This window comes from Lemur catta, chromosome 6 (genome assembly GCF_020740605.2).
Source record: "Lemur catta isolate mLemCat1 chromosome 6, mLemCat1.pri, whole genome shotgun sequence".
Lineage (NCBI taxonomy): Eukaryota > Metazoa > Chordata > Mammalia > Primates > Lemuridae > Lemur > Lemur catta.
In genome coordinates this window covers 63972115-63995770 of record NC_059133.1, presented here as the reverse complement: position 1 = coordinate 63995770, position 23656 = coordinate 63972115, and the positions used below count along the sequence as shown (strand labels likewise).

At 35.8% G+C, this 23656-nt stretch overlaps 1 protein-coding gene and 1 pseudogene across 2 annotated transcripts in view; both read right to left on the bottom strand.

The window, feature by feature from the left end:
- The window catches only part of YAF2 (YY1 associated factor 2), an 82360-nt gene that overhangs the window by 33223 nt on the left and 25481 nt on the right, over positions 1–23656 (bottom strand). Inside the window, exon 3 of one of the 2 annotated variants that reach the window (XM_045554010.1) lies at positions 19719–19790. The exons of the other annotated variant lie outside the window; for it this stretch is intronic. Coding sequence (XP_045409966.1) covers positions 19719–19790 — 72 coding nt within the window. The remainder of the gene's footprint in view (positions 1–19718; positions 19791–23656) is intronic. 2 annotated transcript variants of the gene reach the window in all.
- Positions 14866–16213, bottom strand: LOC123639844 (annotated as a pseudogene).

Below are 23656 nucleotides of genomic sequence, written 5' to 3'. Positions count from 1 at the left end.
GCAGGGGAGGGGTGAATGGTGAGGAAGAGGAGACTACAGAGCAGCTCTCTTTTGCTTTACTAACTGGAATTCCAAAGGAAATTCTGTAAGATGTTTTTAATAGTGAAAACTATTAAAATGAGCTAATAGAAAACACTGTAAGACTACTGGATAGAAGTTATTGGAAAATGGCTTAAAATTCAGTAAGGCAGATCATTCTTGAACACACAGTTACTAAATGCCCGGAAGGGTTTGGGGATTACTTCTATTTCATGTTTCTCTAATTTCTATAACTTTTAGAACATTTAGAACAGTTAAATAATAGCAATAAGAGAATTTCCTAATACTAATTCCTCTTAATTTCTAATATCCCTACGAAGCACTTTCTTGACTATGGTTTTGAGGTGCATATTTTAATTATGCTAAGGTTTTACTAAAGACTTTTTTCAGGCCGGCGCGGTGGCTCACGCCTGTAATCCTAGCACTCTGGGAGGCTGAGGCGGGTGGATTGCTCGAGGTCAGGAGTTCGAGACCAGCCTGAGCAAGAGCAAGACCCCGTCTCTACTAAATATAGAAAGAAATTATCTGGCCAACTAAAATATATACAGAAAAAATTAGCTGGGCATGGTGGCACATGCCTGTAGTCCCAGCTACTTGAGAGGCTGAGGCAGAAGGATTGCTTGAGCCCAGGAGTTTGAGGTTGCTGTGAGCTAGGCAGACGCCACGGCACTCACTCTAGACCTGGCAACAGAGTGAGACTCTGTCTCAAAAAAAAAAAAAAAAAAGACTTTTTTCAGAAGTAAATGTTCAATTTGAGGCCAGGTGTGGTGGCTTACACCTATAATCTGAGCAGTTTGGGAGGCCAAGGTAGGAGCAGTACCTGAAGCCAGGAGTTTGAGACCAGCCTGGGCAACACAGCAAGACCCTGTCTCAAAAAAAAAAAAAAAAAAGATAGATAGATAGCCAGGCATGGTGGTGCATGCCTGCAGTCCCAGCTATTTGGAGGCTGAGGTAGAAGGATTGCTTGAGACCAGAAATTCAAGGTTTCAGTGAGCTATGATTGTGCCACAGAGATCCTGACTCTTTAAAAAAAAAAAAATCAATATTGTTAACTACATTTCAAGGTCTATTAAGATGAACATATAGCTTTTCCTCCTTTATGTACTAATAGGTTGAACTATGTTAAGACATTCCAATACATTTTTGGAATTCTGGAATAAATCCTACTAAGTCATGGTACGTTACATTTTGAATGTACTGTTGGATTTCTGCATCAATATTCTTAGATAAAATTGATCTGTAGTTTTACTACATTATCTCCATCAGATGTTATAATACCTATCAGATTATATAATACCTTTTGTCTATTTTTGTGAAACTAATATTTATTGAGTGCTTTCTATATGTCAGCCATGGTTCTAAGAATTGTGTTTATATTATTATAATTTGTTTAGTCTTCACAGGAAACTTAACTGGTAGGTTCTCTTATTGTTCTATAAAAATACTAGGAAGTCTCAATTCCTTCTCTTTGTGCTCAGTTTAAGTACCAGTTAAATTATCTGTTAAGGTTTGAAAAAAGTTACTTGCAAAATCATCTGGGCCTGGTAGGTTTAGGTTTTCAGTCTCTTCTTGGATCAGTTTTAGTAATTTATATTTTCTTAGAACATAATTATTTTTCCTATATTTAATTTACTGGTTGTACCAACCATTCCCTAATAATTGTTAATATCTGTATCTATGGTCATCTCTGTTTCATAATCCTAATTTTGCCTTTTGTATTTTCTCCCTTTGTTAAAAAAAAAATGTTAGCTAGTCATTTATTTATTTTTAATCAAAGAACAAGCTCTGGTTTTATTTAACTCTCTTTTCTGTTTTCTAATTCATTACCTGCTATCTTTACCTTTACTAATTATTTTTTCCAGCTTTCTTTAGGTTTATTTTGTTATTCTTTTATTAAATTCTTCAGTTGAATGCTGATATAGTTTGGGTATTTGTCCCTTCCAAATCTCATGTTAAAATTTGATCCTCTATGTTGCAGGTGGGACATAAAGGGGGGTGTTTGGGTCATGGGGACAGATCCTTCATGAATGGCTTTGTGCCGGTCCTCTCAGTAATAACTGTTAGTTCCCACGAGAAGTTCCCCCTCAACCAAACTGGTTGTTAAAAAAAGCCTGGCACCTCCCTCTCCTCATTCTTCCTCTGGCTTGCCATGTGATGCCTGCTTCTCTTTACTTTCCACCATGAGTGGAAGCTTCCTGAGGCCCTCACCAGAAGCAGATACTGACACCATGCTTCTTGTACAGCCTGCAGAACCATGAGCCAACTAAACCTCTTTTCTTCATGAATTACCCTGCCTCAGATATTACTTTATAACAATGCAGACTAAGACAAATGTTTTAACTAATTTATTTTCATTTTTAGTAATGAAATTCTTAGAAATAATTCTACCTGTGTTCCATATGTTATTTATATATATATATATATATTTTTTTTTTTTTTTTTGAGAGAGAGTCTTGCTCTTTTGCCCTGACTAGAGTGCCGTGGCATCAGCCTCGCTCACAGCAACCTCAAACTCCTGGGCTCAAGCAATTCTTCTGCCTCAGCCTCCCGAGTAGCTGGGACTACAGGCATGCCCCACCATGCCTGGCTAATTTTTTTCTATATAGATTTTTAGCTGTCCAAATTATTTCTTTCTATTTTTAGTAGAGACGGGGTCTCACTCTTGCTCAGGCTGGTCTCGAACTCCTGACATCGAGCGATCCACCTGCCTCGGCCTCCCAGAGTGCTAGGATTACAGGCGTGAGCCACCGCACCCAGCCTTATATTTCATTTTTAATGTAATTATTTTTTAGACAGCCTACAATTGCCAGTTTGCAGTATCTTTAGACCTTTGACTCAAGACTTTTTTAGGAAAATCTATTTATATTTTTAAATTCAAATGACTGAAGTTTTTGTCTGGAGGTTCGGAAAGCTTTTGTGGTTTAGTTTGTGGCTCCTGCTTTTGTTATTAACTTAAAATTTCATTGTAGAGTATGTGATTGACAACATTTCTACTTTAAAATATTTTTTTCAGTTTTCTGATACAATGTGTAACCTATTTTTGAAAATGTTCCATGGGGAATTTAAAAAGTGGTATTTTTCTTTACAATAACAGAGTATACGTTTATTAGATTGGACTTATTAATTATATGGTTCAGATTCCCCATATTGTATATCTTTACCTCTTTGATACAGCAAGGACTGAAAGATGTTTTAAAGTCTCTCATTACTGTTAATGTTTAAAGTACTCCCATTACTGTCTCTCTCTTCTTCCCTAAAATTTGTATAGTTCACTCTACATACTTCAGCACTTCATCCTTAAAAAATAAAGATTTGTAGTTCTCTTTATATTAGAAATTATATCCTTGACTATTACAAAGTACCTCTCTTTTTTCTCACCTGATGTTTAATTTAGGCACTAAAAGTTGCTTTTAGTTCAACTTTTTCTAACAATAATGCCAATCCACTGATGACTTTTTTGTTTATACTTGCTTGGAATTTTGCTTTGACTATCCATTTACTTCCAACTCCCTTAGTAAATTTTGTTCTACTGTTTCTTATCATCAAGTATATAAATAGGTTTTGTATTTTACCTAGTCTTAGTCTCACTTAATAGCCTAGCTTATGTCATGGGCCTTCACTGTTTTAACAAGAACACTTGGTCTTGTTTTTATGTTTTCTTTTCTCTGATTTTTTTTCCCTCCCATGCTCATTCCTTTTGTTTCCCTTTTTTGTTATTCTATACCATTATTTCACATACTGAACAAATGTTTATTGTGTACCTGCTATGTGCCAAGCGTTATGCTTAGTGTTAGGAATAGGAAACAAAAAAGTTAGCTACATACATATCATTACAAACTACGGTGTTCATTTTTCCCCACCCCACCCCACCCCACCCCAACACCATGAGAGAGTCTACCAGGAGTGGGGGTGAGTGTCAAGGAAGACTCCTCATAAGCTATGATGCACTGAGATTTAAATAATACAAAGAAACTACCTGAATGAGAGTGGGAGAAAGACTATGGCAGGCAGAAATTAAGCACTGTGTGTACAAAGGAGACAACCTGAAGCATTATAGAAACTGAAAGAAAGTCAGTAAGGCTGGAGAAGATTGAATATAATAGAATAACTGCATGAGATGAAACCTGAGAGGTAGGCAGGCCTCATCAGGTAGAGCCGTGTTAAAGAACCTAGATTTTATTCTAGGTACAATAAGCACCCCAGTATACTTTTAATGAGGTAAGTAGCTACCATTACCTTTGCATTTTTAAAATGTTATATAGGGAACAAACTGAAACATGACACATATGGAATTGAGGGGGCCAAGTAATACACTATTAGAGTAGTCCAGACAAGAAATAGTGGCTTAGAGTGGTTGGAAAATAGTAGAGATGGACAAAAGTGAATGCATGTCAAGATTTTAATCAAGGTAGTACAAAGTTACTTTTACATATAGTCATGTGCTGCATAATGATATTTCAGTCAATGATGGACCACATATTCAACAGTGGTCTCATAAAATTATAACAAGGCTGAAAAATCCTTATAGCCTAGTGACAACACAGCCATCAAAATGCAATACATTAATCACTTGTTTGTGGTGATGCTGGTATAAACAAACCTACTGTGCTGCTAGTTATATAAAAAAAATATAGCACACACAATTAGGTACAGTACATAAAACCTGATGATAAATGACTTACTGGTTTATATATTTACTATACTATAATTTTTATCATTATTTTAGAGTGTACTCCTTCCATTTATTAAAAAAAGAAGTTAACTGTAAAACAGCCTCAGGCAGGTCCTTCAGGAGGTATGGCATTTTTATCATAGATGACAGCTCCCTGAGTGTTACTGCCTTAAAGACCTTCCAGTGGGACATGATGTGGAAATGAAAGACAGTGATATTGATGATACTGACCTTGTGTAGACCTAGGCTAATGTGTGTGTTTGTGTCTTAGTTTTTAACAGAAAAGTTTAAAAAGTTAAAAAAAAAAAATTAAAAAAATTTTCAAAATAGAAAAAGCATAGAATAAGCATATAAAGAAAGAAAATACCTGTATTTTTGTATAGCTCTATATGTTTGTGCTTTAAGTTGTTATTACAAAAGAATGAAAAAGTTTAAAAAAGTAAGTTTATAAAGTAAAAAATGTTACAGCAAGCTATGGTTAATTTATTATTGAAGAAAGAAAAACATTTTTTTACAAACTTAGTGTAGCTTCAGTGTACAGTGTTTATAAAACTACAGTAGTGTACAGTAATGTCCTGGGCCTTCACATTCACTTTCCTCTCACTCACTGACTCACCCAGAGCAACTTCCAGTCCTGCAAGCTCCAATCATGGTAAGTGCCCTATACAGGTGTACCATTTTTTATCTTTTATACCAGATTTTTACCGTACCCTTTCTATCTTTAGATATGTTTATATACACAAATGCGATGGTGTTCCAATCACCTACAATATTCAGTACTGTAACACGCTGCACAGGTTTGTAGCCTAGGAGCAACAAGCTATGTCATACAGCCTAGATGTGTAGTAGGCTATACCATTTAGGTTTGTGTAAGCACACTTAATGATGTATGCACAATGAAATTGCCTAACAACACATTTCTCAGAACATATCCCCTTCATTAAGCGATGCATGATTGTAGTACAATTTGTTTTTAATAATAAAGACATTCCTATTCCTTTACATAAATTTATTCTTTCAGTACATGTTTATTAAGTGCTTATTATTGCCAGTAAATAATCTTGGCATGGGAATACAGCAAAGAAGAAAAAAAATCCCTAACTTTACAAAGTTGTTAAATAAAGGAAAACTAAGTCTTCCTTATATCTGATTATGTCCTCTAATTATATTCTAAATCAGTAACATAAAACATTTTTTGGTATTATATAGTCATTCACTCACTTAACAAACATTTCCTAAATACCAGCTATGTTCCAGGCCCTACGCTACCAGTATACAGATAAGCCCCTCGTGGAGTATATAACACTCTAGTAAAAACAGACAAATGTGCATACACACACACACACACACACACACAGGTGTGTGTGTGTGTGTGTGTGTGTGTATAAAAGTAGGTAGTAGAAGAAAAATAAAGCAGGAGATGCAAATAGAGAGTTACACACAGAGGAATGTTGTTTTTCCGTAACGAAAGCCCCTCTGATGAGGTTCAGCAGAATCCTGACTGAAGTGAAAGAGTAAGCCATGCAGGTATCTGGATGTAAACCATTCCCGGAAATAAGAGACCAAATACAACGGCCCCGAGGCAGGTTATTGGCATATTTAGGGAACACTAACGTGAGGAAAATGTCTGAAATGGAATGAGAGAGAGAGAAAATGGTAACCTTAGTTTGAAGAAGCAGCCAAGGACCAGATTATGTAAACCTTACCTGTCAGACAACAGGAAGAAGCTGAAATTTTATTCTAGGTAGGATGGGAAATTAAGTAGCATAGGAAGGTTCGGAGCAGAATAACAAGATCTGATTAAAGTTAAAATAAAAATTACCTGGCTGCAATTTGGATACCAGATGGTAGGGGAGCAAAGTATAATCAGAAAAATGAATTAGGAACTTATTGCAACAGGCAGGCAGCAGATGATGGTGGCTTATTATTATATATTACAGTATTATGTATTATTAACATGGTAACAGTAGAGGATGAATCAAGCGGTGAAATTCAAATGTATTTTAGAGATGAATGGGGAATAGAGGGTAAAAAAGAGAGTCACCAAGAAAGGAAGAAGATTTGGGGGAGAGAAATGTTAAGTTTAGCTTTGCACATGTTAAGTTTGAGATGCCTAGAAGATGTACAAGTGGAGCTGCCTAAATAACTCACTAATAGTTCACATGTAAAGAAATGAGAGATGTTCATGCCCAGCTTATTGAAAACACTGTTTTACAGTCACACATTAAATATGCATATATTGAATGTTAAGATCTTCTAAACACCATTAGTTAAAATATTATACCAAGAGGTAGTTCTAACACAACAGACATGGTTTCAACCCTTATAGTTTAGTGTGAGAAATGGAAAGATACACACGCAATTAAAGCAAATGTATTAAGTGCTATTACGGGTGAAGAGAAGTCCAAAACGGATGCAGAAATTTAGGTAGAGATAAAAACTTTTGGCTAGATGTCAGAGTTCTCAATAAATGAGGGGGAATATCCAGGAAAGTAATAAAGGTTTGACTCATGAATGAATATAACCAATGGATAAGTTATTTTAGCTAGCAATATACTATTAGGTAAAGCAGTGAACGGTCCCCAACCTTTTTAGCACCAGGGACCGGTTTCATGGAAGACAATTTTTCCATGGACCAGGGGAGGGGTTGGGGATGGTTTCAGGATGTTTCAAGCCCATTACATTTATTGTGCAGTCAAACCTCTCTGCTAACGATAATCTGTATTTGCAGCCACTCCCAGCGCTAGCATCTGCACCTCAGCTCCACCTCAGATCATCAGGCATTAGTTAGGAGCGTGCAACCTAGATCCCTCCCACATGGCAGTTTACAATAGGATTCACACTCCTATGAGAATCTAATGCTGCCCGCTGCTCTGACAGGCCCACCAATCACCTCCTGCTGTGTGGTCCAGTTCCTAACAGGCCATGATCTGGCACTGGTCCATAGCCCAGGGGTTGGGGATGGCAGAAGTAAAGCACAGGTTACTGGCAAATTTCAACACCTTACGAATAAAATTGTAGCATTAAATATAACTTCATTTTAAAGTAACATACAGGAAACAATGCCAAATGCTAAAATGAGTGATTTCTAAAAAGTATTACACGAATTTAAAGAAGTGAAAGGTAAACAGACACCAAAACAGGCCAAAAAAAAAAAAAAATCTGTTAGGGAAAGTTCCCCAAGTTGAAGCTTAGAGGATAAACAAGAGTTGGAAGGATGAAAAGAATATTTCATACAACAGAAACCACAGACTCAGAATTAGCAATTATTAAAAGGTCTTAGAAAAATAAGTCATCCATTCAAGAAATATTTATTATACACATATTTTATGACAGGCTTTGGGAACCAAAGGTGAAGACAACAGTCTCTACCCTTAAAAGGTCTACAGAATAATGTGTATTATCAAAAGCAGTCATGGTATGTTAAGAATGGGTTAAAGTCATGCAGCTATGGAAATATAAAAGATGGGTACCTAAGCAGCTCCTATGAGCACAGGGAAGGTTTTCTAAAGGATACGCGACATCCAAACAGACGTGAAATGAATGAAACTAGGGGAGGGAATACAGGAAGCTGACAGACAGGGGTTGGGGAGATAAAGTAGGCAGAGACAGAGAATGGGAGGAAAGGCAAAATAGCACCCAGAGGTTACAGTACGTGCAAAGGCCAGAAACAGCAGAGCACACTACCAGTAGGTGAGTGATCAATATGGCTGGGGCATAACTTTACATGAGTGAATGGCAAGAGCAAAAGCTGAAAAAATAAATAGGAATCAGAGTACGAAAGGATTTTAAGCTATGTTAAGGAGTGTCGACTTGTCCAAAGGATGTCTCCTTGGCGGCTAAAAGTTTCATAACAAAGAAAAGACAGCTATGAGTAATGAAGGACCATATTATCTAGAACAAGGGCTGTAAGCTCAATTATCTACAGAGACTAGGTAAATAAAAACGAATAAGAGGACCAGGTGTCAGAAAAAAAACAAACTAGGAGACAACAGGGAATGATTATAACTGTGGAATGCAAAAGTCTCAACTAAACAGGGCAAATTATTGCAATGAATGAGGGTGACTCTGTTGCTTGATCTTCCAATTTTAAAAGAAAAAATGGATATTCAAATTTTTAAGAGAAAGCTCTTGATTTTTTAACAATGGTATTAAATTTCTTTGAAACTTGGTATAGGGTAACATTGAGGGGACCAAACAAAACCAGACGATGAGCCAAACTAGTGCCACCAGTCTCCAGTCTCTGCTGGAGAAGCACAAAAACAAAGCTGAGGAGCCTGACTTGAAGGCAGTAGAGATGTAAACAGGGATGGAGAGTTACTGAAGAGTTAAAGAAGGATGACACATAAACACTACCTGAGAAGGCACAATGTCTGTCTTGTTAAATTCAGAGAGTACCTAACATTTAGGTGGTCTCAGTAAATATTTAGTAATGAGCTTAAAATAGGGATTTTTTGAAAATTAGTGTTATGGCAATAGAACAAACTAGAGAACAGGACATATAAGTAACAAAACTAATCCAGTGCTCCTCTGTTTGCTGCTTTTCCACCAGTTTTTAGTCTGCTACCTCACACTGCCTAATGTCCTTTCCATGCTGCTTGATATTCTTTGGCTATGTAACTGTCTCTAACTCAAAAATTTGGCCAACACACCAATGACCACAATTAGCAACTATCAGCTTTCATCTGGCTAGGGACAATGAAGTTAAATAGGATGATTGATCACAGTGGGTAGGGGAATAACACGGATAATTCTTTGCTTCACTTTAACTCCAAGCCAGGAACTCTACTGCTAATTCTGCATCCCTCCAATACCAATTCCATAATACCTTACCTGAAAGCTGTCTACCGTTGCTAAAACTGCTACCTTATCAGGGGCAAGTAGCAGTTGGATGCTGTACTATGCTGGGCAATGCTCAACAGTAATAAAAGGTATGCCTGGAGGGTAGGTTTGGAAAGAAATAGAATAGGGTTTGAGATTCTGTTAGAATGGAGGTGGTGTAACAAAGAAGTAGGCTGACAAAGACTGGAAACTCAGAACACGTACAGACATTAACACTAGAAAACAGCCCAGAAAACCTCAGAATATGAACATTTATACATTCAGAGTCCAATTAATCTTATCTTACAAGAGCAAATTCTGGCACTGTTTGAAATAAATCCTAGAAAATTCTTCTGCTGGTATTGGGACACATGGATAATCAGTATTAGAAGTTACAAATTCATCTACTGTGAATAATTTTAAATGTTCCTCAACTACAGAAGGTGAAACCAATAGGTTATCAAAATATTAAGCCACACGTGTTATACCTTAGATATGGCTCCACTTTGCAATATGTTTACTCTCAAATAGTATCTACTAGGAAAAAAAGGTAGAGAAAAATCAATTGATTTGGAAAACTCCAAGCAATTAGTATCTAGGAAAAGGACACCCAATCCTCATAAAGTGAGAAGTTGTACCTCACCTTACAAAAAAGAACTCATCATGTAAGAAATCCTTCTCATTCACAGCAATGACTTTAGAGCAAGAAAGGAGACGTTAGTTACCTCTCCTTAAGGAGATGACAATAATGTATAATCCTACCTACTCTAGCCCACATAGATGGTCTGAGTCTGATATTCTGATAAAAAACGGGAGCTGACATTCTAATTAAGAGCTTATCAGAGGGAAATGTCACACTTTAAATAAAGTAACTAGACATAGATATCAGGGAACACTATAAACACCTAAATGCTCTGTCAAATTTAGGAATGGACAGTAGGATTTCACATTACTAATGACCAATAATAAAGCTGAGCAGCCATGAACAGATGAAGCAATAAAAAAACAGATACTAGAAACACCTTTAATGAGAAGTAACAGGAGGAAAATTATAAAAAATCAAATTTTTGTCAAATGCTCTAAGTCGTCTATACTTTACAGCACAGAAACCACATGTGGATACTGAGCACTTAAAATGTGGCTAGTCCAAATTAAGACGTGCTGTAAGTGTAAAATATACCCCATATTTGGTATGAAAAAAAGACTGAAATATCTCATTAATAATTGAAAAGATAATCATTTAGAGATATTGAGTTAAATAAAATATAGTACCAAAAGTATTTTTACCTGTGACATTTTACTTTTTTAATTTGGCCATGAGAAATTTTAAAATCACATATATGGCTCCCTTTTGTAGCTTGTATTATATTTCTATTGGAGAGTACTAGTCTAAATTAGTCATGGTTAATGTGAAGCCTTAAATTCTTATTACTATTTTAACATCTTCATTGAATTTAATATTATTTGCTCCTTTAGCATTAAAAGTTGCTCTTGGGTACATCTTAGATAAGATGATTTTAAGGTGAAAAACAGTGACCTCTTACCAGACTGTCCGAAAAAGAGAATGACCCAAATTTCTGGGCAGAGGCTTGAGACAGCAGGATTGTTCCACAAAATGGTAACCACACTCTCTTTGTTATCTCTGGCAAAAGGGTTACACAGTAAGAAAGAAGCACTACATACACATGGGACAGAATTTCACCAATAGTTTAAATCCATCTGGCATATTAATGCTTTGTATTAGGATTTTCTCAATACAATCCAAGTGTTAAACTTATAAAATGAGATAAACATTGTTCACTATAATTTATTCAAGTTTACTTCTTCTCAGCAATTTTCAGATACTTAAATTCACTCTGTTGGGAGGCCCTTGAAAACACTGACTCAAATTTCCCACCAAAAAAATCCTTTCTCTCACTAGGCTGAAATGAAATACGAACACATTACTTGTTATGAGATACCATGACAGATTTTAAAAGGCACTGAGCATTCTCATATTATTAACACTAATACCATCTGGAAACAGTCCATGCTCTATCTAGAAACTTGAAGAGAATGTGGTTTGGGGAAATTAAGAACTTCCCAAATAAAATATAGAACGTAACAGTTTTATAAGGTAGCACTGCCTCAAAAACAGAGGATACAGTAACAATGACTGAGAAAACCAAATGTACTATCACAATATTATAAGACTACTAGTTTTTAAAATGCATTAGACTCAGCATAATGAAAACAAAATCAATTTTTGAGATCCAAAATTTCCTACAGATTAAAATATTACTCAAGGCCAGGCACAGTGACTCACACCTGTAATTCTAGCACTTTGAAAGGCCAAAGCAGGAGGATCACTTGAGGTCAGGAGTTCAAGACCAGGCTGGGGAACATAATGAGACCTCTTCTGTGCAAAAAATTAAAAAATTAGGCTGGGCGCGGTGGCTCACGCCTATAATCCTAGCATTCTGGGAAGCCGAGGTGGGAGGATCTCTTGAGGTCAGGAGTTCGAGACCAGCCTGAGCAAGAGCAAGACTCCATCTCTACTAAAAATAGAAAGAAATTAGCTGGACAACTAAAAATACATAGAATTATCTGGGCGTGGTGGCGTATGCCTGTAGTCCCAGCTACTTGGGAGGCTGAGGCAGAAGGATTGCTTAAGCCCAGGGGTTTGAGGTTGCTGTGAGCTAGGCTGACGCCACAGCACTCACTCTAGTGTGGGCAACAAAGTGAGACTCTGTCTCAAAAAAAAAAAAAAAAAATTAAAAAATTAGCCAGGCATGATAATGGTGCATGCCTATAGTCCCAACTACTTGGGAGGCCAAGGATCACCTGAGCCCAGGAGTTCAAGGCCACAGTGACCTATGATTGTGCCACTGCCCTTCAGCTTGGGCAACAGAGTGAGACCCTGTCTCAAAAAATAAAATATAATAAAGTAAAATATTGCTCAAGTAAGAGTTCTTTGGCACAAAACAATTCAAGGCTTCATTTAGCATTTTCAGTCAAATTACCTTAGCTTCGACAACCAATGGAAGAAATGGAATGGAAGATATTCCAAATGGCTTAAGGAGAACTTTGGGTTGAGACGCTAGTAAATTTGAAAGTCAAGTATAGAAGTGCATGAGGTATTATTTCAACCATCTAGGAGTCTACAAAGCACAAGGCAGTATACTATTAATAAATTCTGGAGGTACAATGATGAACAAACTACAATCTCTGACCATTAGAGTTTAACTCTCTGGTAGTTTTATAAAACAACAGGAAGTAAGACCGCCATTAATATTTCATTGCCTGTTTGCCATGTCCCAAATCAAGACATTTCCCCCCTCTCCTATTTGCATTTGGAGGAAAAGGGGCACGAATGGAGAAACAAGTAAGAAGAAAAGAGATCTGACCATACCAAAAAAATTATTTTCCTCATCTCTTTCCCTGTAAAACTCTGGACTTTTTAAAGACGCTGAAACCTATTCCTGTTCCTGTTCCTATCTCCAGCACCTAGTGCTTACATGCTGCTCACTATCTCAGAACCAGACTAATGTATGGCTACGTTGCCAGGGCCATTGCTTTCTTTTTCTACTGTAAATACCAAAAATAAACGAAGAGTAAAACAAAGGTCAATCCTTCCAATGTTGTTTTTGTAAAAATAAGCATATACCCATATTACATACAGGTATTTTAAAAGCTATAAAGTAATATATACATTCTTTAAGGAAAAACACGCAGTTCCATAAAGCTAGTTTCCTTTCACCACTGTCGCCAGATCTCCTTCGCCTCTAAAACCCATCCAGAGGTAATCACTACCATGAGTTTGGTGTAAATGAAATCACATTGTACACATCATTTTGCAACTAACTTTTCCTTACATTTATGAGGTCTCTCCATATTCATACACATCAAAAGGCTGCATGGCATAGCGGACTCTGGAGCCAGGCAACTTAGGTTTAGACCCTAGCTTCGAATGGCAGCTCTGCTATTATTCACTAGCTATGAGAGTAGATGGGTTATTTACCCCTCTATGCTTCAGTATTCCCATATGTAAAAGGAAGACAATGATGTATCTATTTCTGAGTTCTCATGAAGATTAAAACAGTTAATGCTCATAAAGTGCTTAGAATAATACCTAGCCATAGAAAATACAATTTGTTTCTTAAATTAAATAATCATTAATGAATATTCTAAATATAAATCCAGGAAATTCTCCATTACATAACTATTCTGCATTTTATTTATCCATGCCTTCCTATTGAAAACATTTAGTTTTCCCAAATGAATATGCATGTAAAAATCTCCTTGGGCAAATGTGTAAGTTTTTCTAGACTAATACCTTGAATAGTAATTAATTGCTGAATAGCGGAGTGTGCACATCTTCAACTACATAACACTTATGCCATTCTGAGCTTTATAATCTAATGGATAAAAATTGATAGCTCCTAAGTTTTAAATTGCATTTCCTACAAATGGGACTAAGCATCTTTTTAATTCATTAGCCATTCCAACTTCCAGTTTCCTTTGTTGCGAATTATCTTTGCATCTATTGCTCATTTTATTTGTATCATCTATCTTATTCCTTTAATCTTGATATAGTCCGGATACAAACCCACTGGGTATTAAAGACATTGCACATATCTCCTCCCAGGCATGCCACTTATCTTTTAGTTTGGTTTGTGATGTCTTTTATTAAACCTAAGTTTTTCTTTTGGAGGTAGTAATATCATTTGTCCTTGATGTCTTTATTCTTGATGGCTCAGTCTTCTTTTCCTGACTTGTTAAAGAGGACCTTCCATATCCTAAAGCTGTATATTCTATATTTTACTTTTTCAAAAATAGTTTTCATGTTTATTGCTTAATTCGACTGGAATTTATTTTTGGATATGGTTTGAAGCAGAGATCTAATTTTCCTCCCATATAGAAAACCAACTCAACAGTCTACTTTTTCTTTCTCTATTGACAGGAAATGACATCTCTAGCATTTACCAGTTTTCTGAATATTTACGGATCCATTTCTAAACTCTCTATTGTTATAGTAATGTATTTTCCTGTACTAATACTACATTACTTCAAATGTCATAATGTTATTTTACTTTTTTTTGTTTCAGTACAACATACATAAAGTATACAAATACTAGTATACAGCTTGATTTTTAAACACATATACCTCTGTGTGATCCAACTATGATTTCCTGGATTTATATTTAGATTATTATCATTAGTAATTATTTTAAGAAACAAATTGTGCTTTCTATGGCCAGGTATGATTCTAAACACTTTATAAGCATTAACTATTTTAATCCTCATGAGAATTCAGAAAGACATTGACATTCCTCACACTTCAGAAGGCTCCCTCATGACCCTTTTCAATCAGTACCATGCTTCCAAGATAATCACTGTCCAATCTCCAATACTACAGATGAGTTCTGGTTTTGAGCTCCCTATATAGGAAAATGTGACCTTTTGTGTCTCCCTTGTCCCCCCATTCCTAGAAGGGCAGGCACCTCAGTTTGAATGCATGAGAGAGCCCAGAGTAGTGACAGAGACAGAGGGAACGGCTTCCCCCTTGGGGAAAGGGACAGAGAGTGCAGCGTGGTGAAGTGAGGGCTCCCACAGCCTGGGGTACTGAAATGGGGTCCTGGGGCCATAGGAAAGAACACTGGTCCCCCTGAGAAAGGAGACCCAGCACCCTCAAACTCCTCCTGCTGTAAATCGTCACTGCTTGATCACTTGCCTTTTGGCGACAGTTACAGAACCACATTCACATCCTTGTTGAGCCCAAGCTGCTGGGAGATGCGGCTGATCTGCTGCAGTGTGGGTTTCCGGCACTGCAGGAACAAGTTCTTCAGGTTGCCTCTCACTCGGTTCTCAGTATCTGTTCTCCTTCTGATACTTGTTCTTTTTCTCTTTCTGGCCTGCACGAGGGTCTCTGCTTTGCTTATCTCCTCAAGATTTTCCACTGTCAACTTCCTCTACTCACTTCTGCAGCAGGGGCCAGTTTACACACGTTCTTGAAACAGCTGCAGAGCCTCCAAATGGCAGATGGGTGTCTGGCTAAACACCCTCCCAAAGAGAAGCCCCAGGGTGAACCCCACATCAGCCTGGGTATATCCCAGGGTGACCCTCTTCTGCTTCAGGAGCTTGGCAAATTGCTTGAGTTCTTTCTGCAGAGCTTTGATGTCCTGGAACTCCTCAGGGTTTTGCTTCAGCTTCTCCTTCTCCAGCTACACGGCACCAGGCAGGGGCAGTGCTGGGCTCGGGGGAGGCCCCCCCTGAGTTGCTCTCCACTCCAGCTCCTGCCTCACCCTTGGGCTGAGAGGTCTCCAGGCTGCCTTGGGGCACTAGCCCCACTCAAACCTGAGGATCACAGCATGCCATCCCTCCACAGAACTCACATGGCGAGGGGCACGGAGAAATCCCCCACATCTCAGAGCCTGACCCAACCGCCGGCCTGATTCCTGGTCCTACGGGAGAGCCTTGGAAACTTAGCCAGGTCTGAGGATTAACCCAGCCCGGATCCGGCCCTCCTGGCCCATCACATGGCAGGAGTGAGAAGGTAAAATCTGAAGCCAGGTGTCCCTCCACAGGGTAGAAAGGTGTCCTAAGTCAGGGGCCTGGTGAAATCCATCTGGGTTTTTTTGATGAGTAGAATTGACTGGAAAAACTAGCTTTGATTTGATTGATCATTATATTGTTTTTATTGTTGCTGATTATTTTCTAATTCAAATGCTATTTTTATTATTATTTCCTCTTTCTTTGGTTTTATTATTTCCTTTCTGTTTAGTTTTTTGAGTTGAATAGCTAACTCAAATATTTATTTTCAATCTTTCAATCTAATACATGCATTTAAGGTTATAAATTTACCCCTAAGTACCATTTTCCTTGCAACCCTCAAGTTTTGATACAATTCTTTTGTCGTGATTCACTTCTAATTATTTTATAATTTCTACTTTTAATTCTTGAAAATTCTTAATCATTTTTTAATATTGCTTCTCCACCATTCTCTGTATTTATTTTTTCTTCTGAAACTCCACTTAGACATATCTTGGAACTTCTCAATCTACCCTCTAAGGCATCAGCTTTTCTTTCATACTTTTCATCTCTTTATCTCCCTGTGCTGTTATAGAAGAGTTCGCCATTCTATCTTCAAATTAACAACTTCTCTCTTTAGCTGTGTCTAATCCCCTATTCTGTCCATTTATTGAGTTATTTAATAATTAGTTATGTTTTTCATTTTCAAGATTTCAATTGGAGGCCAGGGGCAGGAGAATCTCTTGAGGCCAGGAGTTCCATACCAACCCAGGCAACATAGTGAGACACCCCCCAATCTCTAAAAAAAAAAAAAAATTAAAAAAAATTGTTTTTAATTAGCTGGGTGTAACACATGCCTGTAGGCTCAGCTACTCATGAGGCTGAGTCAGGAGAATGGCCTGAGCCCAGGAGTTCAAGGCTGCAGTGAGCTATGATTGGGCCACTGTACTCCAGCCTGGGTGACAGAGTGAGACCTTGCCCCCCCACCAAAAAAAAGATTTTAATTGGTCACTTTACATATCTACATATATATTGTTTCTTAAATCACTGTTCTTGTTAAACTATAATGAAATAGGCTCTTAACTTAAAAAAGGGAATAGATACATTTTAATCTAAAATACTTTTAGGTAAAATGTTCTTTAAAAAGTTCTCCATTATAAAGCTCTTATTTAATAACAAAAAAAATTACTTTTTAAGAGCTCTCTTGGCTGCTGTTCTGCCAAATGTTATCCCACTGTGCCTACCTGCATCAAGGCACAGAAAGAACAAAGTTCTATTATTTCCATTGTAGAATGACAGAAACTGAAGCACAATGAAGTTCTTTTTAAAATATTTTCTCCCCAACTTCTTCTTTTTAATTTCAAAGCCACAGAAAAGTTCAAAGTACAACGAATACCCACATACCTTTCACCTAGATTCAAAATTGTTAACATTTAACATTTTTGTCTTACCTCTCCTTTTCTCTCTCTACATATGCATACATACACTGCACCCAAAGATCCACACTCTTATTCTAAAGCTATTCCTGAAACTATCATGATACTTAAATATTTTTGGCATATTTCTCCAAAAAATAAAAGCATTGTCAATATAACTACCATATCATTATCACACTAAAGAAAACTATGAGATTGAATAGAATCTTACATAGACATTCAGTAACAGATTCAAAACTAGTATGTGAGTCACCTAAATGTTCTTTATCTCAGCTTGTCTAATGACAGGACCTAAATTGGTCCTCCGGTAATTACTGAGAAGCAATACTCAATCTGTCAAAGAGCATTTCATTCCTTCAATGACCTTAAAATTAGATTTAATTTACTGCTTCATCTGATAGGTATTCTTAAAAACAAGCATTTCGGAAACCAAGCAATCATATTCTAAGATATTCAAACCTCAAAATCAAGTATACTACATTTCTAGTTTATTTTCTAATACTATATAGCAGTCTTAAAGTCACTCTAATTAATACTTTCAAAACTATATGCTCTCTTTACTGTGTGCCACAGAAGAAGTCAATGTTATAATAAACAATTACAATTTCACGATAGTAGTTTTTAAAGGAAAAAATTTGTTGTTTTTAAGAAAAAAATACAGTACAAATAGGATTGATGAGGCAAATGAACTTGTTTTGTACATGAAAAAACTATTAAGTATATTCATGAATCTATATAAAAAATCATTTTTCAGTGGGTACAATTTAATCTTATTCACTGATGTTAGGAACTACAAAAGATAAAAAATTATAAAATTTTACCCCTGTTCTCAAAGAACATACAACCCAATTTAAATATTACATTAAAAACAAAATAGCAATACAACCTGAAGCTACTTAAGGCCTAAACTGTGTCATACAGAATAACTATAACCACAATGTTTAAGATCAATCTATAGCCAAATACTAGCTAACAAGAGTATTAACTATGTGAGGCACTGTACTAAGTATATTCCATGAATTGATACAATCTTACAGAATCCCACATTTCCACTAAGGAAAACAGAGGTAACAAAGATGCTAGTATAAAAGGATTCATACAAGGAGTGAGAGTTGCCTCAACTTTCACGTATACAAAAGCAGAATGGAGAGAAAGCCATTTGAAGAAAGTGGAAAAGCACAAACCAAGCATAAACATCACAACTACACATGTTGACACCTGAAGAAATTAAGCCTGGAGAAACAGGATGAGACTGGATTATGAAGCCTTAAGCACCCAGCAAATGGATGAAAATTTTATAAAACAGTTATAGCAAGGCACCTCTACAGGCTCTATGAGCTACAAATGCCCTTTTAGAAATAATTACCTGGTAATAATGCAGAATGAGTAAGAGAGAAATGAAAAGCAAGAAACTCTAACACTGACATGCCAACTCAATAAATTATCTGGTACCTGACAAATTAGAGAGCTCAAACTGAACCAATTCTGCCACACTTCACATCAATAAGCCCTTTATTTAAGAACAAGTGGTAAATATAATTGCAATATACCCTAAATTATTTTTCAAATATACTTTCAATGAAGTTAAAAGGTAAATGGAAAACTATGTCACTAAAAAGTGCTAGTCAATAAATATAAAACTATTCTTGCTGTTCAGTACCAGCGTGCCAAAAGAACTTCAAATTTTACAGCACAAGTATTTACTTCACTAAAAGCAACACCGTAAATAAAGAAACTTATAAGAGAATTCAACATAAAGCTTTTCTATATTGCTTTAATACTATTACACTATTTATCAAAAGCCAGGAAACACAAAATTTTTTAGAAACAGCTATTATGTAAATAATACTTAACCTTAATGGCATACTTTTTATTCATATACCCTTTAATAGCTCTATATTTACTGTCCACACAATAATTTCCATAATCCATATCAAACAAAGTTGTTCTCCCAAACAACTTCCTTTGTTTGTAATTAAACAAACTCCTTCTAAGGAGAAGAAATTTGAGGAAAAAAATCTCAAGTCTGTGAAAACTAGATTACTTACCAGTAACTTGAGTTATCCTATTGGGTCTTTTCCCTCACAGATCCACCTCTCTTGCCCTCCTGTCCAGCATGAGAATCTTCCTGACGGGCATCCACTGGAACTGAAGGGGCATGCAGTACACACGTATATGTAAGAAAGTTGGGGGAGGGGATTTGGGAGATGCTAGAGACATGCTTCAGTGCACTTGCTTACCTTCCTGAAATTGGAAATTTCAACGGTTCCTTGGTCCTCGAGGCATTCACAATAACTTCAAAGAATGTGGATCTGTGGAGATTACCCAATAGGAGAACTCCAGTTACTGGTAAGTGATCCAGCTTTTTCTTCTCTATCAGAATAAGAAGATTATTTAATTTTATTTGAGATTATTATTACATGTAGAACTACAGGGGAAAGGGTTGTAAATTCACCAAATAACTACATATGAATATACCAAAGTAAATAAGAAAACAATTTGCTAACTATATGTTAACAGAAACTTCTGACTTTATCAGAAACACAAAGAAAATGATTTGTATAGTTTCATTTTAAATGTCTACTATAATGGCAACTATATTTTAACATATAAAAATATCAGCTATCAGACTATTCTATGTCAATGAAACACCACTGTTACTTTTTAATGTTAGTACAAGAATAATTAGTTGATCAAAATCGGCTATATTTTCCTTTTCTTTTTGTTTGTTTTTAGAGAAGGGGTCTCTCTGTTGCCTAGGCTGGATTCAAACTCCTGAACTCAAGCAATCCTCCACCTCAGCCTCCTGAGTAGCTGGGACTACAGACGCATACCATGGGCACCTGGCTTGTGACGCTTCTTAACTAGCCATTGTTATTAGCATTCACTTCATTTTAGTATAGAAGCCACCACTGTAGATTAACAATCTACTGGAATTTAGATAAAAAGCATCAATACAATTCCTACTTATCACTCAAAAACCTTTTGTCACCTATTAACAAACCACACAAAAGAAGCCAGCTGCTAATAAATAATAATGCTGATTTTAATGTAAATACTTGTACAAAAGAAAGCAGTATAGTAAATTTTTGATAAATTTTTAAAATAGTTGCCTAATAATGGATCTATCGTTTAAAAGAAAATACTATTTCTAATCAAAAGAAAGAAAACCCTTAACAGAATTTTATCCTCAAGCTCACATAAAGATACTCTATTACCTTTAACTCAATACATTTTTTTTTTTTTTTTTTGAGACAGAGTCTCGCTCTGTTGCCCGGGCTAGAGTGAGTGTCGTGGCATCAGCCTAGCTCACAGCAACCTCAAACTCCTGGGCTTAAGCGATCCTCCTGCCTCAGCCTCCCAAGTAGCTGGGACTACAGGCATGCGCCATCATGCCCGGCTAATTTTTTCTGTATGTATTTTTTTTAGTTGGCCAGATAATTTGTTTCTATTTTTTAGTAGAGACGGGGTCTCGCTCTTTCTCAGGCTGGTCTCAAACTCCTGACCTCGAGCAATCCACCTGCCTCAGCCTCCCAGAGTGCTAGGATTACAGGTGTGAGCAACTGCGCCCGGCCTCAATACACATTAATCATGCTCATTTTGAAGACAGCAGTGATGTCTTCGAACCCTAGCACCTACAATAGTAGGTATTAGATACAGATAAGTTTCAATACCCCTTTTATCATTATGCTGTTAATTAATCACCCTCTACTTTCAAGAAACTTACGGTTTCATCATACTTCATTCTATGGAAACAAATTAAAGAAAGTGTATAGCTTTTCCTTCGTTTTAAGAGTCAATAGTATAAAATGGTCTATAGAATCATTATTCCACAAAAACAAATTTGAAATGTAATTCTAATGAAAATCCTATACTTCAGTCTTCTTATAAGGTATTTAGTAAAGACTGACAAAACATCTGCCAAGATTTTTGCTAGATTCCTACTTAATTTTAAGATACAACTTGCCTTGGATAAATTATATCCATTTCTCTGTAAGTCTGAGTTTTAAAGTATGATAGTAATAAATGTGTTGGTTTTTAAATGACCCATTCACACAAGGGTACTACACAGACCTCCATTTCTAACTGTAATACAGAGATAAATATCAAAAAACGGTCATCCAGTTAACTTTTCTAGTTGATTAGATTCTTAGTTAACTTCTAATCACTGCAGAGTAAGTACAAGGCACAAAGGTCTTACACGTTTATAGTGATAAAATCAACACAGGAGCAGTAATCCAAATATTTTACCCTAATAGTATAAGCAAGTATAAAAAATGACATTAAGAATTAAATTATTGTTTCCAATTTTATTTATAGCAAATGAAGTCTCAATTTAGTCTTGATTTCATAAACTTAAAATAGAATCAATTAAAATATCTTGAAAATATTTTAAGATAACCTAGAGGCTGGCACTGAAAGCTACATTTTGTTGTTATTCCATAAACTCAACTAAGATGGATTTTATCAGAATAGCTTAGAAAAGAAATTCCAGAGATTAGGATGTTCTATTCAAAAGTATTTTATGTGAGCTCTAATAATTATAATGCTCATCCACAAAACGCCACTCCTTAGTAATCAAGAACTGCATCAAACATTTCACTAATGAGAAGCTACTCCATAAAATCAATCTGAACTTATGAAGAAAGTGCTTAGAATAAAAGGTGGTAGCTAATTTTCACTTCCATTACCAATCCCCGGTTTGGACATTATATTTTGGCTAGAAACAACTTAAATTAAAACTGGCTTTCATGATTCCAGATACATTATTTTCTATTTTTTAATTAAGATTTAAAATTCTAATGTTAAGTATCATGGTTGTGGAAATTTGTTCTTCATGGTAAATTGTGGACTTGGAATCCTGTAATAATGTAATAAAATTTAACATTATATACATATTCACATATATTTAAGTGACATTATTAATGGTTCATATGTAAAATATTATATATGTATTATATGCATATGATGCATATATCAGTACGTATATACACAGATACATAAACTTGAGTTGAACCTCAATTAACCGAACTAAGATCACAAGTGAATTATCAACTTACCTATTAAGTAATGTTATTTACAGAAACTATCTTCTTTTTTCTTCCTTAAACAGCTCACTCATCACATAGTCTAGGTAAAGTATAGAATCTTGAATTATCTGGATTTTCCTGGCTAGACCCTCCCTGTCACTATCTTCCAAAGTGGAAAAGCTTTACAGGGCACAGTAGTTAGAAACTGATTTTTCATCTTTCTTTCTTTTTTAACAAATTTGACAAAAATTTATTGAGTTTACTGTGCCTTATTAACCTCTTTTTCAGTCCCACAGTACGATTATACATCACTCAGAGTCCCCAAATTATAAATACCATATCATTTCCCAGTCAAAATTTTCTTTTCGCTTAGTTTTATCCACAACTTCCCCCTACAACAACACAGAGAAACAAACAAAAACAGTTCTGTTTTCTGTTAACACAAATTACTCTAAAATCAAGATGGCAAAAACTACCTTCACTTGTAAAATTGGGTAGTAACAGAACCTACTTTGCAAGGTAGTTGTAATAAGAATTGAATAAATTAAAGTAGAGTAAAGCACTTGGAAACAACACCCAGAATCTAGCCATCTATCAAACTAGTTAATATTAACATAACCACCCAGAAAGGGATTATTTTCAAATGACTTAGTACATCTTTAGTGGAATTTAATCTAAGGACTACAAGAACAATTAAAAAATTCTAAACTTACTCAAGTTTATTGTTTATAGTAATATTTGTAATATAAGTTTGAAACTATATTCTTCACATTGAAGATAAAGAAAATAAGTAACTTATGCTAATGATATTAGGAATCATGGTTTGCAGCAGAAAAGAGCTACAAGAACACATAAATGTTAAAATTGAATAGCAGTATCACTATACACTCATGATTTTTTAAAAATACATATGATTTGGAAATAGTTAATGAAATATTCTATATAGTAGTTATAACCACCACCATTATCACACCAATATATAAATTAAATCTGTTAATACCATAAAGTAAGCCATTATAACTAGATTTACTTTAGTAAAGGAAGCTACTTAGACTTTAAAATTTGTCAGAAACATTTCACAAGTCATTTGCCATATTCCAATGCCTAACTTTGATAGCTAGAATCTTAGAAATGCAACTGCTGACAAA